The 17275-nt window shown below is 35.0% G+C and overlaps 1 protein-coding gene across 1 annotated transcript; it reads left to right on the top strand.

The window, feature by feature from the left end:
• Positions 1-460: 460 nt before the first annotated feature.
• On the top strand, positions 461-15633 carry LOC108986094 (peroxisome biogenesis protein 5). Its single transcript, XM_018958620.2, has 15 exons — positions 461-771; positions 915-1031; positions 1175-1361; positions 1994-2187; positions 2636-2887; positions 3086-3196; positions 4157-4312; positions 5335-5528; positions 6615-6861; positions 8699-8783; positions 8927-9036; positions 10996-11220; positions 13737-13802; positions 15079-15173; positions 15261-15633. The coding sequence occupies exons 1-15, from the start codon at positions 658-660 to the stop codon at positions 15337-15339; spliced, it is 2232 nt and encodes a 743-aa protein (XP_018814165.1). The 5' UTR covers positions 461-657; the 3' UTR covers positions 15340-15633.
• The last annotated feature ends 1642 nt before the right edge of the window (positions 15634-17275 follow it).

The raw sequence follows: 17275 nt of genomic DNA, 5'->3' as shown, positions 1-17275 counted from the left end.
ATTACTAAAACACAAAATATTTTTAATTTTAGATTTTTAACTTTTTCATCTAATTAAAATCGAATCATTACAATATTTTTAAACTGTCAAACAAAATACAAAAAATAATAATAATTTTTTAAATTTTAAAAAAATATTAAAATAATTTTTAAATTTTATAATATTTTTATTCAATTTTTCTCTCTTATTTTTTAAAATCTAATAAAAAATGTTAACTCAAACTATTTTACTATCATTCTATCTATCTAAAGGCCCTAAATATGTCATAATTTTTTTTTTTAAATAATAAAAGTGTAAGGCCTCGTTTGTTATATAGATGAAATGAAATAAAATGAAATAAAATATTATTAAAATATAATTTTTATTTTGAGATTTAAAAAAATTAAATTATTTTTTATATTTTATTTAAAAATTTAAAAAATTATAATGATTAAATGTAATAAGATAAAATGAATTGCTGAAAATTGGCAGAGAGAGAGAGAGAGAGAGAGAGAAGAATTTGTAGAACTGCGGAACGAATGAAGTACACAGCTTTTTAACCGAGAGAAGGCGAAGCCAGAAAGCAGCACCGCCACAAAGCGAGAGAAAGATCGAACAGGCCTCCAACTCTAACAAGAATTTAGTTGACAATTTAGACACAGAGAGAGAGAGAGTATTATGGCGATGCGTGAGCTTGTTACCGGTGGAGCTGCTTGTGCGGTACCCGGCTCTTCTTCTTCGTCCAATCCTCTCGGTGCTCTGGCCAACGCTCTTATTGGATCTTCTTCTAAGGTAGACGTGTTCTCTATTTCCTTGATTTTGTCACAGTTTTTCCCGTTCAACAATTACTGGATTTGTGTTTCTGATGTAAAATTTGACAAACTATCGTAGTTTTAATTTAATCGAGAATTGGACTGTTTTTTGTCTCTTTACAGGAAAAGATAAAGGAGATTCCTACGTCTGTACCCACAAGTTCCGAGAGGCATTTCTTCGCAGATAACGATGATCATTTAGGAGCTCTTGATCGGTCATTTGTGGAATCCAACGACCAGGTTTTTTCTTTTTCTTATTTTATTTTATTTGTCATAATGGTCGTCTTCTCTATTGTTTTGTTACTTGTCTCGCTGGATAACTTGGATTTCTTTTTATCATGAATAACTTGGACCTTTTATCATAATTGTTTTTATGTGGTCAGGGCTCAGACTTTCTTCGCGGCTTCCGCTCTGCAGGGCAGGGTGAACTTTCAGCTGCGTGGGATGATATACAGCGTTCTCAGGCTCCGCTTCCGCCTCAGGGTAGGGGAAGTCAAACCCTCATCCCTGAGCTTGACCGCATATATGATAGGGCATCTCTCACTCGGCCTCAGCAACCAATTTTGGATGGTAACGTCTGAGCTTATTTGATTTCTGAGCTTTTCTTGGATGTGAATTTTACTCAAGTCGAATTAGAAAAGCTAAAATAAAGGCCCTTGGGGCTTGGAGAACCTTAAAGGAATGGACCTTTGAAAGGGTGCATGACTACAGTAATGCTGTGTTTAAAAGCTCTTGTGGTTTTGATAGACTGTTCTTGAGGTGCTAGTTAGTTGATGTGGCTTGTATTGGAAGCGAAAAGAGTTGTGTTTACATTGGGAAGTAGGAAATTGAAGATGGTTTTTGAGACGTGATAGGTGTTGAATAAGGATTAGTTTTTCTTTTTTCAATAGGGGAGTACTCCTTGTGGGAAAAACAACTTATGGTTAAGTTGGTCAGGACAATAGAATACTCCCTATTGGAACAAAAAAAAAAAAAAATACACTACCGTAGTTCTAAGAAGGATTCATGTTGCTGACCTGAACAATTTGAGATTCAGGTCTAACTGAGTTGAATGTGAAAGGGGAAAGGGAAGGAGGGGAGGGGGGGGGGGGGGTTTGGAGAATTTGTTATTGTTGGTGGGTTTATGGATGCTCTCTCTTGTAAGCAGAGGAAAATTTTCTTACTATTTTTGTCAATATTTTTTACTCCCCACTGACCTGCAGGGCCACCACAGAGAGTGTTGTCCAGCTTCTTGCATTCCTTTGTTGATAGTAGCCGTGGTGGAGTTCCGTTTCGCCCTATTCCACTCCCAATATTAGGTTTGTCTGAAGGTGACAAGCAATGCATACGTGACCGTAGCAGCATAATGGCTCGACACTTTTTTGCAGATAAAAGTGAAGACTTCATAAATGCGCAGGTCTGGAATGTTACTTGATTTACCTCATTCTATTACGTGTTTCAGAATTTTTGCAGTGATTTTCTTCATCCCTACTTTGAATTGGTCTTTCATGGACTGAGCAAAGTTCCAATTAGCTTAGTTTTATAGTATCTAACTATTTGGGATGCTGCCCTCATTTATCGTGTTTACGTTAACGTTTAGCCATTTGGTTTATTTCATAATTTTCTGTTTAAAGTTTGATTGGTCCTGGTGGAGTGGAATGGGTTCTTTTGTTTTAAAACAAAAAAATCTTTTTATCATCATTATTTATGTTGTTTCAAAGGATTTAGAAGCAAATATGTCTTGGCCCTGGTCCTTATTCTAATTGTTCTCATTATGTGATGTACATAAGGAACATATACTTGAGTTTTTCCTGCTCAATTGCTTAGAACGTATAATCTAAACTAGTTTATTTTTATTTTTCAAGGTTAATGCTCTTTTATGTTCTTTGGATATTGATGGTGACGTTCGAGCTAAGGGGCCTCTGCCTGGGAGATTTAGGGAACTAGAGGATTACTGGAATGAGTCCCAAGATAGCCTGAAACACGGTGCTCATGCTGCAGATGAATGGGTAGCTGAATTTAACCAACAGAGAACGGAACATGGTGATGCCGATGCTTGGGCTCACTCTTTTGAACAACAACATGGTGCGATTGGTTGGGCCTCTGAATTCGAGCAGGTAAGAAAGTATTTTATATTTACACAGGAATGCATTTCTGCACAACTTCTTTTGTACTTACTGTATTTATCATAGGGGCATAAACTCGTACAATTTTTAAATTGAGATCATGAAAAAAGTAAGGCCTTTCTACTTCACTACATGTATCATGAGACATTTTATTGATACCTCTTTTTTTAATTACCGGTACAATCTCAGTTGACGTCGGTAGATCACATGAGAGGTGCAAATATCTCAAACTTTGCTGCCATGGAGCAGACCCGCATGCTTGCAAATACATTAGCTCAAAATGATGACCCTAAATTTCAGGTTCTTATGCTCTCATTAAATTAATGCTTCTCATACATTCTTGACCTGGTATTTGCATGTGAATTTTCTAGGTTTTGGATGCTCGGGGATGTTTGACATAAACAAGCTTTATATTGACCTTTTTTATTGGTAATGGAAGATTTTATTTGAAAAGAAAAAAAAAAAAAAAAAAACTTAGAAGGCATAGCAAGAGTACACGAGAAGTATACAAGAGGAACACCTAACTAGGAATAGGAGAATATACGAGAAAACTCCGCCCATTAAAATCTATAGAGGCTGTTCAAAGTAGCAGAGTTTTGAAGAAAAAAGTTTAAAGTTCTTCTATCGTAGCATCTTTTAAGCATCATGCTGAAAACATCTTTAAGGAACCATTCAAAAACTCTTATAGCTATTTGGCTGTTGCACTGAGGATGGTACCAATATCTATAAAATTGTTCTTGGAATGAAAAGGATTAAATCATCTTTAGAGCTCATCTTTTCTGGACCATGATAAGCATTAAAGGCCTTGGTCTTGGTGGTATGCTCCCTCCAGATCTAAGGTTCAAATCCTCTTGGGTGCAAACAATTTCTAGGGACCATCGGACTTAGGGAACTTTCCCTTGAATTACCCGATGTGCACTTGTGGAAAACTCCTTGTTGAGGGCTTGTACACCCTCAGGATTAGTTGGAACTTTGTTCTTGGACACCCGGTGCCAATAATAAAAAAAAACAATTAAGTGTTAATTTTGTTGCAGTTTACGCATAGGCGACACTCTTGCATATGTCCTGTATACTCAGGCTTTTGTCTATTTCATGATCAATAAAATTTTTGTTTATCGATAAAAAAAAAAGTTTTGGGAACATGTAATTTTTTTTTCTTTGTTTCCATTATATGACTCAATTTTCATTGATCTTTTTTTGTACTTTTTGGCTTTATTTTCTTGCAATATTTAATGTTGTACAGCAATTTGTGGCATGCAGAACTCAAAATTTCTTCAGTTTTTGTCAAAGATGAGTCGTGGTGAACTTATTATTGATGATAATCAAGTCAAGGAAACTGCATTACCGGCATCTGGGGATTGGGCAGCAGAATATCGACAACAGTATAACAGGAGTTCTGCTTGGGCTGATGAATTTGTATGTAATTATTCAAGTATATGTTTGGCTAGCAGTCATCCAATATATTAAAGCATTGCTGTGCATTTCTTTATATATGTATGTATGCATTTCCCAATCCGTACGTGTGCGTATAATCATACAACTACACATGTATGCATATAAACATGCACATGAATAGCAACAAACAGATAAAAAATTTATACACAAACAAGCTCTGTATTTTAAAGTTTTACGTATCAGTCATAGGATTTCAAATGATACAACTTTTTAATGCTTAAACTTATAATAGCAGGTATTTTAGATAGGTTTTATTACTTAGCTTTGAGAAAGAAGCTATGACATGACATAAATTTTTTTGATAGTTTACATGACATATAAAATTAGAAGGTCATACAAAGGCAATCAATATATGTTGTGCGTAAAACTGATCTAGCAAACATTTAGAAATCAACATATAGTGAAAACAAAAATATATATCACAGTCATATTCTAGAATATCAGAGTCAATGATATTTGTAACAATCATGTTCTGATGCACAGAGACAGGCAAGTGTTTTCATACTCAATGAAGCTCTACCTCAACCTCGTTTTCTTATTTTTTAAGTGGTAGAAAGAAATCCCTAGATTATAGTTCACTTTAAGATGTTTTGAATTTTAAGAAGTGCATTAGATGCATTCGACCCGTCCTTTATGAAATCACCATTTGAGTTAAGTCTTATTATTATTATTTTTTTTTGGAAAAAGGCAGATGGGGGACATGTAACCAATAATAAAATCGAAGGCATCATTGGAAAATTAAACTTTGACTTTTGTTCTAGGGATAAATTTGGATGATGGCAAATTAGAAATAAGGACAATGGTTTAAGGACACGTGTACAATTTATTTGTGTGCGCCCTAAAAGATACTACCTATATTAGGGGTGCATACAAATAAGGCATTGGCTTTGTTCAATTCGATGTCTAAAATATGTGCATCACATAATTCTGTAAGGGTTGAGTTTTCCTCCCATCTCTGTTGTCTTGATTCTAGTGTTTTTCAGGTTTCTCATGGTTCTGATCAATGGGTGAATGAGTTTACAACTGAACAAGAGCAACATGGGCCCGTTGATGATCAGTGGGTCAATGAATTCTCTAAGCTGCACGTTCAGGACTGGGCAGAAGAGTTTGGGCGTCAAGTTGGTGAAGGGGCTTTGGAAGAGGATTCTGCTGATAATTGGGCGAGTGCATATGATGAGTAAGTCAGTTGACCTTCTAGAAGATATAGTACTATTGAACAATCGTCAAATGCTCATCTTGTACTTGGGGAGAACACTTTTGAACTAGCATTGTTAATTGGGTGGTTTTGTGACAATTTTGTAAGGTTTTTATAGTGGAAAATGATACTTGGCCTCATGAGTTTGCCCCCTCAAAGTTACTGCTCGGGTATTTTATTTTATTTTTTATTTTTTCTTAATGGTTAAGGAAGTGATTATTAGTGAAGAGTTGTATTTTTTTTATTTTTAAAAAATGTTTAAAGATGTTTGAAAGAAAAAGAAAGAAAAAAAAGTACAATTTGCACTGGTGGTAAGTTTGAGGGGGCAAATTCATGGGGCTGAGTAGCAGCACCCTTTTATAGTAGGTTCTCCCTGACCCAATTTTTATTAGTTGCTTTTGTTAAGAAGGGAAAGATACATGTATATGCATGCCCAATAAATATTTTTTTTTTTCCTGTTATATGAATCTTGTTGTGGTGCTTGCTTTTATACTATCAGGTTGAGTTGGTATACCCTTTATTATTATTTTTTATAAATAACAAAATCCTATCGATTTGATTTGTAGGTAACATTACATTATGCATCCCTTAACTATCATCTGTTTTGCAATGTACACCCTATACTACGAAAGTTGTAATGTGCACCCTAAACTATCAATAGATTTCAATGTGCATCCTAAACTACCAATATATTTCAACTGGCACCTCTGGTTAATATTTGACCGTTACGATGAATAAAAAATAGGCCATGTGGTATATTCTTAACAGTTAATTTTAATTGGAGTGCACGTTGAAACTTGTTAGTTGCTTAGGGTGCTCATTGCATGTTGAAACTTGTTAGTTGTTTAGGGTGCTCATTGCAAAAGGGTTGGTAGTTTGCGAATGCAGAGTGTAATTCGTCCTTGTGGCTTCTTGTTCATTTTTTATTCTTTTCCACATAATTCTCTCATAATATTTGGTGTATAGTCGAAAATGGTGCAAATGATCTAATTGGTGCCAAAATTATGAGTCTTTTAAGACATAAGCTCCTTGTCATGGGATTAATCCCCATGTGCCACTAAAATATAGGTACCTAAATGAACAAGTGGCTGCCAAGAATCGGTCGGACACTTCAAGGGGGTTATATGTCTTTTCCGATATGAATCCTTACGTTGGTCACCCCAATCCCTTAAAAGAAGGTCAGGAGCTGTTCCGCAAAGGTCTTCTGAGTGAAGCAGTGCTTGCATTAGAGGCTGAAGTCTTGAAAAACCCTGACATTGCTGAAGGTTGGAGGTTACTGGGAATAGCGCATGCCGAGAATGATGATGATCAACAGGTTATTCCGTTTTTCATGCTGAAGTGTACAATTACTATTTTTTCTGCATGTTTGTATGACTGTACAACAAAGTTGAACTCTTGTTGAGCAATTATACTGTTATCCAAGCTTCTTAAAGGACATTACCGCATGGCCACTCAGAGCAATTCTTTTATTTATAATATTTGTTCGATATACCTGTTGTCAAAATGAATGTGAATGTTGAGAAAAGAACATAATGTAAAAAACTATAAATTAAAATAGAAAATTATTCAATATTTTCTATTTAATCCAACAATATTTTCTTATTGAATTGAACATAATATGGAATTGTTATAACTATAATAAAAATAAAATAAAATAATGAGTGGCTTGTATTGAATTGGAATTGCATAAATAATAAAGATAGATGCAAAAAAATATAAATAATAAAGATAGATGCAAAAAAATATAGGCGTAAAAAAAAATCGAAGAGAAGTATAAAAAATATTCAGAGAGAAGTATAAAGTATCTATTACGTTAATCTTAATTACTACCGTTGGAATTTTGGTTCTTATAAATACTTATAAAAAATTATGGTTCTTATTTATAGGGATAATTATAAGTCTCATGATCAAGGATATTTGAGATTTTTTGCTTATATGAGTTTTTTTAATAGTTCAATGCTAGGACTAGTGACTAGTTCTAATTTGACACAAATTTCTATTTTTTGGGAATTAGTTGGAGTGTGTTCTTATCCATTAATAGGTTTTTGGTTCACACGACTGATTGTCGTGGATGCTTGTCAAAAACATTTGTAACTTATCTTTTTTTTATAAGTAACATTTGTAACTTATCTTGTAGGGGATTTCCCTTCCCAATACGTTTATTTGTTGATTTGTACATAAACAAAGTTTCTTGTACCTTTTTCATCAAGGCTTAACTTTGAGAAACAATATTAACATCTTGAGGTTATGTTATATTTGACGCTGAAAGTATGAAGTTTTAAATGTAGGTTTTTGCATGTCCTGATTTCAATGTTTCCTCCTTTCCTTCCCTTCCATAAAAGAGAAGAAAAAGAAAGATAAGTAAATTGGACAGCAGCACTAATAAAGAAGGTTCATATACCATATCACATGTCGTAACTTTGACATGCCTGAAATCCTTCCCATACTATAGTATCATGTCTAATATTGCTACTTTCGTGGCATCATATAACTCCAGACTGAACTTCTATAATCGATGACAATTTTTTCTTTTTGGTTAGAATTGTTTTCGATGCCCCTTTTTTCCCGTCTGATGTAAGTTGCATGCATGTCCAATTGACTTCCATGTTCATTGGATCTTCAGGACATTGTTTTCTCTAATGAAGTTAAAATTGTGTTTTATTTTTTACTGAGCTGAATGCTTGATCAACTAGGATTTATGGCCATCTTTTGAATACATTTAGTTGCCGGAAATGATATGGATCGAGGATTTGCGGCTTAATTTGGTTTCATCTTTTAGTAGTCTTGTGCATTTAATGCTCTGCACAATCTTTGTTGTTTATCAAGTCTGACTAGTTGATTTTACTTTGTAGAAAATGTTAAATCGCTAAATGTCCCAAAAGCTCAAACTAATGGGACTAATGAATTTATTCACCTAATTTATATTCTCATTCTTTTGACATGTTGGCCAGATTCCTTAATAAGTGGGTGCAACATGTAGAATATTTAATAGAAATAGGGTGAAGTGTAGAGTTAGGATTCAAACTCAAGACCTAATGCCAAGTTAAACTACTAATTGTCCTTAAATTTTATGCTTAGTGAAGATGTAAATTTAATCATTTACTTTCTATTCTCACATAATAATGTATAAAGCTAAACTCCGATATATGCAGGCTATTGCAGCCATGATGCGTGCGCAGGAGGCAGATCCAACAAATCTGGAAGTGCTTCTTGCCCTTGGAGTGAGTCATACAAATGGTTAGTGGTTGCTTGCTGCACTTTTTTCTTGGCTATTTCGTGTTAGGAGTTCTGTACTTTTTGGTGCTGTGAACAAAAGTACTGGAAACTAACAGTTTATGATGGAAGAGCAAGAAACTTATGACCTGTTTTGAAATATGCAGAACTTGAGCAGGCAGCTGCATTGAAATATTTATATGGATGGTTACGTCATCACCCAAAGTATGGGACACTTGTCTCTCCAGAGCTGTCCGATTCTTTGTATTATGCTGATGTAAGTGTTGTTATTGTTGGGGTGTGTGTGCACATGCACGCTTGTGTTCCCTTCAGAACCTGTTTTGCAGGGGAATTTGGAACTTTTCAGATGGGAAAATTCTTAGGATGATACTATAGAACTTATGATTTTTCATTAGAAGGCCTTCTTGCACTGATAGACCCCTGTTGTATGCGAATCATCCTTCAACTGTTGTGTTGGTGTTACATTTGGAAGAAGAACCTCCAGTACAGTACCTTTAACATCCCACCAAACCAAAATTCTTTGTACTTTGCCATGAGTAGCCAGTTGAAGGATGCTCACTTTACAAAAACGGACTGAGTTTCCTCCTCGAATGCTTGATGCTTCTTCCTTCAAGGTTCTATGGACCTTACACCCTGCGGAGATGGGCATCGATGTGCATCAGAGCTTGGGTCCCTAGTCCTGGGTGCAATCTGTGCCATGAATTAATTGTCAATCAGTTTAGATGCCTTTCCAGAGGTCGTCTTTCCAACACCTGCCTTGCTTCTTGCCACGTTGGTCTCGTCTCTTGGTCATTTCTTGGAGATCCTAACCTTATCCACTTGTCATGTTTACAAACATTGTGTTTTGTTTTTGTGTTAATCATTTTCTATTTATTTTTTGCATAAACACAACCTTTCTTATGAAGAGTCTGACACCTCTAATACCTCTCCACCTTTTCACCCTATAGTTATTATTTTGTTATTAAGTTCGGAAAATAATTCACCAAAAGGGGCATATCTTTATCACACTTTCTTTATCTTTTCCTGACTTGGTTAAATTTTAAATATTTTTTGCAATGATACTGGCATCAATTTTTGCATGATAAAATGATTGCATGTTTTTACATGTGTACAACAGGTTGCGCCTTTGCACTTATTAATAAAGATCTTCTTACTTATAAAAAAAGAGTGCAAATGAGTTTTGACTTTTGATCCCAGTTAATGATGATTCATACACTCATTCTTGTTGTTCTTTTCTTTCTTTTTATTTTTTAATTTGTTACTAGTCCAACTGTCCAATGTATGCCAGTCTCCTTTCCCCTGAACATTTATAGCTGATAAACTACAATTTAGCAGAGATTTAGGCCATGCTTGGTTTGCTATTCTTTTTCCCCAAGTTTTTCAATATATTTTTCAACTTCTATCCAAACATCTTTCAATCTGAAATAAATTTCTTATTTCAATGTTTTATTCAATCATTTATCTAGATTTCGGTGAAAAGTAAAAAATACAAAAACCAAAACAAAAACTACCCAAAAAATTATATGCAAATAACTTTTCAACTCTACCTATATACTTTCACAAATCTCAATACAAAACATATTTAAAAAAAAAAAAAATCTTCAAATTTTCCTATCTTCTTTTGCTATTTGGTCGGAAAACAAATGCCTATCTACTTTCACAAAACCAAATAAATAATACATCTTATACAAATTCTTAGAAAATCTCAAACATTCCCAAAATTTCTCTTAACCAAACGTACCTTTCAGTGACCAATTTAGTAAACAAAAGAATAATATCAACTTAAATCTAGTTGTTTATTTGTAATTACAAAACTTAATGCAAATATCTAGGGAGAAAGCCGGGGATGGAGCATGTCTCGCGTTGGCAAACTCAGAATGTTCAATGGTGACTGGTGGCTCCATGGCTCACTTTTCCAATGGTGTTGGATGTTGCCGGTGTTAAAAAATGATCCCGCATTTGTAGGTTTGAGCTTGGTTAGGGGATTATCTGCTTGTTAGGCCTCTTTACCTACTAGCTTAATTATGTGGTTGGGATGTTTTAACAGCAGCCTGCCAGCCGAAAAATTTAAGTATGTTCCATAAGGGAGTAGTGCATTTAGGTGACCATCACAAAGGGTTTTGGAGTAGTATTGATAGTGTTAGAACATGATGAGCATCTGTGGCCGTAGATGATCCATTTATATGTGCATCAGAGATGTTTTTGTGGCCTGCAGGTTGCTAGATTGTTCAACGAAGCTGCTCAAATGTCGCCAGACGATGCTGATGTTCACATAGTTCTTGGTGTCTTATACAATTTGTCCAGAGAGTATGACAAAGCCATTGCATCTTTTCAGACAGCTTTGAAACTGAAACCCCATGATTACTCTCTTTGGAACAAGCTTGGTGCAACACAAGCAAATAGCGTTCAGAGTGCTGATGCAATATTGGCTTATCAAAAGGTATTTTGTAAGCTGTTAACCCATCAACTTAATCCTCTATCGATAACCTCTTTTAGGTTCCATAGTGTATTAGGAGGTTTAATTAGGCTATTTCTATGCTGTCACAAATAGTTATTGGTGGAAATCATGATGTCAGGTTGACGATGAGGTGTGAATGTGATATAGAAGTAAAAGTACACAGTGGTCTGTGGCTATGGCCTTGATACCTTTTTAGAAATATTTTTGCTCTATTGGTTGGTTACATGGGCACTTAATGCGTTGAACCCCCAATTAGGCACTTAGTGAATCAGTTGGCAGAGAATCTAGACCCAAGTGACAGACACTGAGCCAATTAATACAGGCTAGAATACGCCTCACAATTAATTGACTATCTCTGTAGAAATTTCCAAGATTTTTGAAGCTAGATGTTCTCGAGTCTTCTCAATGACTTTGAGTGAATTAATCCTACTCCTTCCATAAAATAGCATCTCTTCAAGAACACCAAACACATCTCTCTGTTTGTGTTGAAATCTTCTAGGGTTTGTGATTTTGCATTTACAGAGCCCCAAAAAAAAAAAAAAAAAGACACGGAGGTTGTCATCTATTTTGTATTGCTACTCCACTTCAGGAGCAGGTTACTGTCTCAAATTGCTGCTTCCATATTCGTTCAGAAGATGGGCAGGAAAAACAACTGATCTTGAACTTCTACCCTTGCTTTGTATAAAACAATAAAATCTTTTACTTCTACCCTTTCCTCGTATATAATTCATGTGTACTTCAGCTATGCCTACTTTTGCCATTATGAATAAAATCTTGTACTTATAAATAAATAAATAAAACAATAATTGATTATTAAATATAATTGAGTAATTAAGGATAGATTTATGGTCAAGTATAACCAATCAGCTATGACTGTACCCCATTCATATGGGCAAGGAAGTGCCATTTGGACTATTTCTTATTGGCTTGAGGCCTAAGAACTTCTTGAGTCTTATGCGTTGTTATTTAATAACTTATGATTACAATGTGGTAGTTCCAGTCTAGAAGTTGTGTATGCTGGGTTTATGTAGATTTTGATGGATTTCTTGTTCTTTAATGCGGAGTATGTCTATATGTAAGAAGGAAGGTCATCACTTGGAGTGTTGAGCTACTGGTTTTATACTGCATTCTTTACATCATCTATTTAGCCCTGTATCTTTTCATTAACACCTATTAGAATATCGATTATTTTTGGGTTAAATATTAAAATAGTCCTTGTGATTTGCCTTTTGGATAGATTGGCCACTCCACTACTCCATATACTTTCAACTTTGATTGTTTAATCCTTCTGTTACTACTTTGTTAAATATGCCATGACATCACCAATGATGGAGTGACACTATAAAATTTAAAATCTCATTTTATGAAACAAAAATAATATTAAAAAAAAAAGCCAAAAAATAGAATATAGAAAGTTAACTTGGACATGTGTGAGCTAGGCAGAATGCCTGGGCTGCCACCCAAACCGGCCGACTGCCAGACTAAGTTGCCTAGGTCTCCACCCTGGCGATGCTTGGACGCAACCTAGGCAATGCTCAAGTCACCACCCAGGCTAGCCAGGGTGGTGACCTGGGATTTGGGGTCACGCCTAGGCGAGCCAAGGTTGCACCCTTTCTATACCTGGGTGGTGACTCAAGCTACTCTGGGGTTGCACCCAGTTATGCCACCCAGAAATGCATGATTTAGTGTCAGTTTTTTTCAATTGATTTTTTTTAAATTTAAATAATTTTTTTTTAAACTTTTTACACGACATTGGCATGCAATCATTGGTTAGAGTATAGGGACTGATCTGTCCACAAGGCAAACTACAGAGACTATTTAGTATTTAACCCTTTGTGCCTGAATTTTTCCTTCCACATAATACTGAGAAGGAAATTTGTAATTTAGACATGGGTCCTACCATTTGGCTTTAGGTAGTTGTTCAGGTGATTTAGTTTCAAGGGGTTGATTTATATATTTATTTATTGTTTAGGGAAGGGGGGTTCTTTTTGGTCAATGACACACCACTAGGAATGTTGTAGTCCTTGCTTTGGATAACGTTTCTTGACTGTCATCTATTTTACCATCTAAATCTTACTGGAAGCACCTATTGGTGTATAGAAGATATTTTTATTAATCCCACGCTGGAATTGTCACCTCAAACTTTATTATGTTTCATTTTGTCTCGAACAACAAGTTTCTTCTTTTAAATTTTGCTGTTCATTACTTAAAAAATAATTGTTCATCGAACTTTTCCACTTTAACATATTCCATGTTATCACATTGCTGGCCATCTGCAGTCGACAGTTTATAGATTTTAGTGCTCCTTTTGTACTTTCTCATACTTGTCCCTCCTATATGTCAACCATACTGAAATATATTTCCTTATGTCATTTTTTATTTTGTTTATTCATGGTCAGTGTATCTTAGTTTAGTTACTTGCGTGATTTTATTTCCTTCGTTTGTTTTCTGGAAACTATTATTAATCAGTGTAAAACCACTTTGCCTCTGGTTTCCAGGCACTAGATTTGAAACCTAATTATGTTCGTGCTTGGGCAAATATGGGTATCAGTTATGCCAATCAGGTTTGTTTCTGTACTTGGTTGTTCCATCTAAAAGTCATCTTTGGCCCCCCTTTTCTTCTTCTTTTAAATGAGAACTGATTTTCTTTTAATTTTCTTGTTCTTTGTTTTTAATTTGTTTTATTTAATGTGTTACTGGTTAAGCAGAGTTGTTTGATTCATACATAAAAGCTTGAGAGCCACTCAGAGAAAAATGAAATGATGCATGTCTATAAACTAGCAATATCAACAGCCAATAATTAATCAAGGTTTTTCTAGTGAATAAAATAAATAAATAATAGCAAGTAGTGCTAGGTTGGGAAAACATAAATACAAATAAATAATAGAAGCTTCAAAAACCGTGAGAAGACAATGGAGGAGCTGAAAGTTCTTTTCTTTAAAACATTGTTCTCATGGGTGGGGGCCATTGTTTGTAACAGACTAAATGTCCATGACTTTTTACTATCAGTTGTAAACTCTGGTTAGATATTTCTCATGTATACTTGGGCTTTGCCTACTCTTATGAATAAAACACCTAGATTACCGATTAAAAAAAAAAATATTACCATCGTTTAAATTTCTTTTTTCATTACTTGGGTATTTTTTTTCCAAAATAGCTTTACATCAAGCTGGCCATAAACATAAAAACTTTTCAAATTTATTTTACACGAACTAAATTATCAAGTCCTTCACACTATAGGACCGCAGCTCAGTGGAGTGGTGGCTATTTATTTAGATTGTTAAAAACCCATCACTTGAGGATATGTAAAGAAGATGCAAAGTACAATTAGTCCAGTCAACTATTTTTCTTCCTTAACTTTGAAATTTTAACGAGGGATTAAAATGCAATCTCTGTTTCAAAATAGGGGGGGTGAGTGACAATTTTGGTAATATGGTAGTCAGGAGTGGTGGTTTAGGGAGGTAACTGGTAATGTGTAATCCCCGTCCCCTCCTCCCCCTGGGCCCCCGGGCGGCAAAACTCCCTGCAGGACATTGGGTACGGAGCTCCTGTTGAGTATAGTATAGCATGTGTGCGGGTCATTCGGCTTATAGGGGTCCACCACTTCCCCTGTCACGCCCAAAGTCAGCACCAGGAAGCAGATAGGTCTAACCTATCCCAAGTTTTGTGGCTCTCATGATTCTTATAGCATCTTTTGGACAACAATATATAAAAGCAATAATAATAATTTGAATGCTTGATAAATTACCAAGACATTGGACATTGGAAATTGGATTCAGTTGAGTTACTGTAAGGGCAGTTTTTGAATGAAGAAATGGTTTCACTATTTCTGTCACCTAGGGCATGTACGTGGATTCCATATGTTACTACGTCCGGGCACTTGCTATGAATCCAAAGGCAGACAATGCATGGCAATATTTGAGAATTTCTTTGAGGTACCTCAGTTAGAAGAGAACTTTCTTAGTCTGTTTTGTGATTCAACCAAATTGTGTACACATTTTTATCTTTTATCTTTTTTGCAGCTGTGCTTCTAGGAATGACATGCTTGAAGCTTGCGATTCCAGGAATCTTGATATTCTTCAGAAGGAGTTCCCATTGTAAGTTTTATGTGTTTGGAGCTGAGGATGAATAAGGGGGTCTAGCACTGAGATGGGGGAAATATGAAGCATCCCTCTTTGTATATTTAGCTATTTGAGAAACACGAGGATGATAGTAGGTCTACTTAATGCTTCCAGGTGAGGAACATGCTTTTAAAAATGTAGCAACAAACACTATATAACGCAGGTGGGCCGGGTTATTGGTGATGAATAAGGAATTTATTTAGGGAATTAATGTATGAATATTTGATAAATACGTCCATATTTAAACGCATTCCATCCTGTGTTGGCTTTGAAATAATGATTATTGCCTCAATAGAATTACATTAGAATTGGTTTCAATACACGACCTCAAAGAGTCAAATTACTTAAAGAGGCGAATGAGGAAAGACTTGTTAATTTGAAGTTCGAAAACCAAATACTATTTATTTTTGAAGTCCTTTTAAGTCTTCAAATTTTTGTTGAACTTGGTTTCAAAGTTTGAAATCGTTCGAGATCGCAATTTTAATGCATTTCGGGACAATGTGCCGGATCTGATTGGAGAAGTGGTACGATTGACAAAATAAGCACTCTACATTCACTATAGCGACCTATCTGCTTTTCATTTTACATCTTGGGTACGGTCCCATCCAACCTTAACCTTTCGCAATAGAACGTCACCTATATCTTCTTGGTATTCGTACCATCCCTATGTGTCGTTGTATGACCTTATCTACGTTGAAATTTGTGGGTCCTAAGCACCCATGAAGTTTGATGGCGTAAAGTGTATTTATCATATCAATTAATAAAATTGTATCATGATCGCTATAGATGATCAACAGTTATAAAATCATATAGATATTAACATTTTTAAATGGACCCATTTAAATTTCAGTTACATGCTAATTACAACATGAGCGCAATTGGTATGATAAATTTGTTGGCGAATTAGAAACAAATGCATATTACTTTTTTTGTGAAAGATGGCTAATGGTTGTCACAAATTAATTAGTGTTAGGGGATGTTCCAACCTTAATAAACGGCCACATCATCCAACGTCATTGCCACTAATTAATGAAGCATACAACAATTAATAAATCCGATCGAGATCAACATCATCACTAAAGCTAATCCTTATCTTCAAAGCGCCTTTTGATGAGGTATGAAGTACACAAGCAAACATGATTAGCAACTTTTTTTTTACATGCACGATCCACAAGTAGATATGTTCTTAATCCTAATTAGAGGTTATTAATTTCAAAGGTAAGGTGTACGTAGGTTCCTTTAATTTGATTGCCCCATGAGTAAAATCAATTTTGAATGATTTTCAACATGTTGGGACGTAATAACATCAAACTAGTGCTTTTGGGAACATTTAATCTGATTAACAAAATCCATAATATAGTAACAGATACTATATTGATTCTGATTAAATGTTCAAAATCCATAATGTAGTAACAGATACCTATTCTACTAGTCAGCAACTCAAGGTTAAAATTATAGAATTTATGAATTTCTTCATCGAGGTCAGATTCGAAGAGTATGATTGAATGGGCCCACAGTGTTACTTCAACAGAAGCGATGTAATGCTCATCTATGGCTTAAATAGTCAGTAAAGTGCATAAAGAGATAGATCATATACTCATACATGCCTGTTCTTGAATTTGAATACTGACTCCACAATTTACTGCATCAGAGGATTTTATAAATTTTTATGGCCTCACTTTGCTCCTCCTTATTAAATGATAAAAATGCGGATGATGAGAGGAAACAAAAAAACCTGAGTTTACAGGTGAGGAAGACCCTCTTCTCCTTTTAGCCAATGCCTCTTTTTCTAAAATATTGATTTATTTAGAAGTTATTTGAATTTTATTTTATTTTATCTTGATGGGTTTAAATTTATAAAGAGATGCCTTTCAACCTTCAAGTCAGACACTAATTTGTTCAATAATCAAGTTTTG

This window comes from Juglans regia, chromosome 2 (assembly GCF_001411555.2).
Source record: "Juglans regia cultivar Chandler chromosome 2, Walnut 2.0, whole genome shotgun sequence".
Classification (NCBI taxonomy): Eukaryota; Viridiplantae; Streptophyta; class Magnoliopsida; order Fagales; family Juglandaceae; genus Juglans; species Juglans regia.
The sequence above is the reverse complement of the archived record's forward strand: the minus strand, read 5'-3'. Positions and strand labels throughout refer to the sequence as shown.

What these genes read in the sequence shown, in the direction of transcription:
- LOC108986094 (XM_018958620.2), top strand. Translation starts at nt 658, where the DNA reads ATGGCGATGCGTGAGCTTGTTACCGGTGGAGCTGCTTGTGCGGTACCC. An exon ending in TGGGCGAGTGCATATGATGA is followed by an intron (nt 5,529 to 6,614) that starts GTAAGTCAGTTG and finishes ACTAAAATATAG; the next exon opens with GTACCTAAATGAACAAGTGG. An exon ending in TATTTGAGAATTTCTTTGAG is followed by an intron (nt 15,174 to 15,260) that starts GTACCTCAGTTA and finishes TCTTTTTTGCAG; the next exon opens with CTGTGCTTCTAGGAATGACA.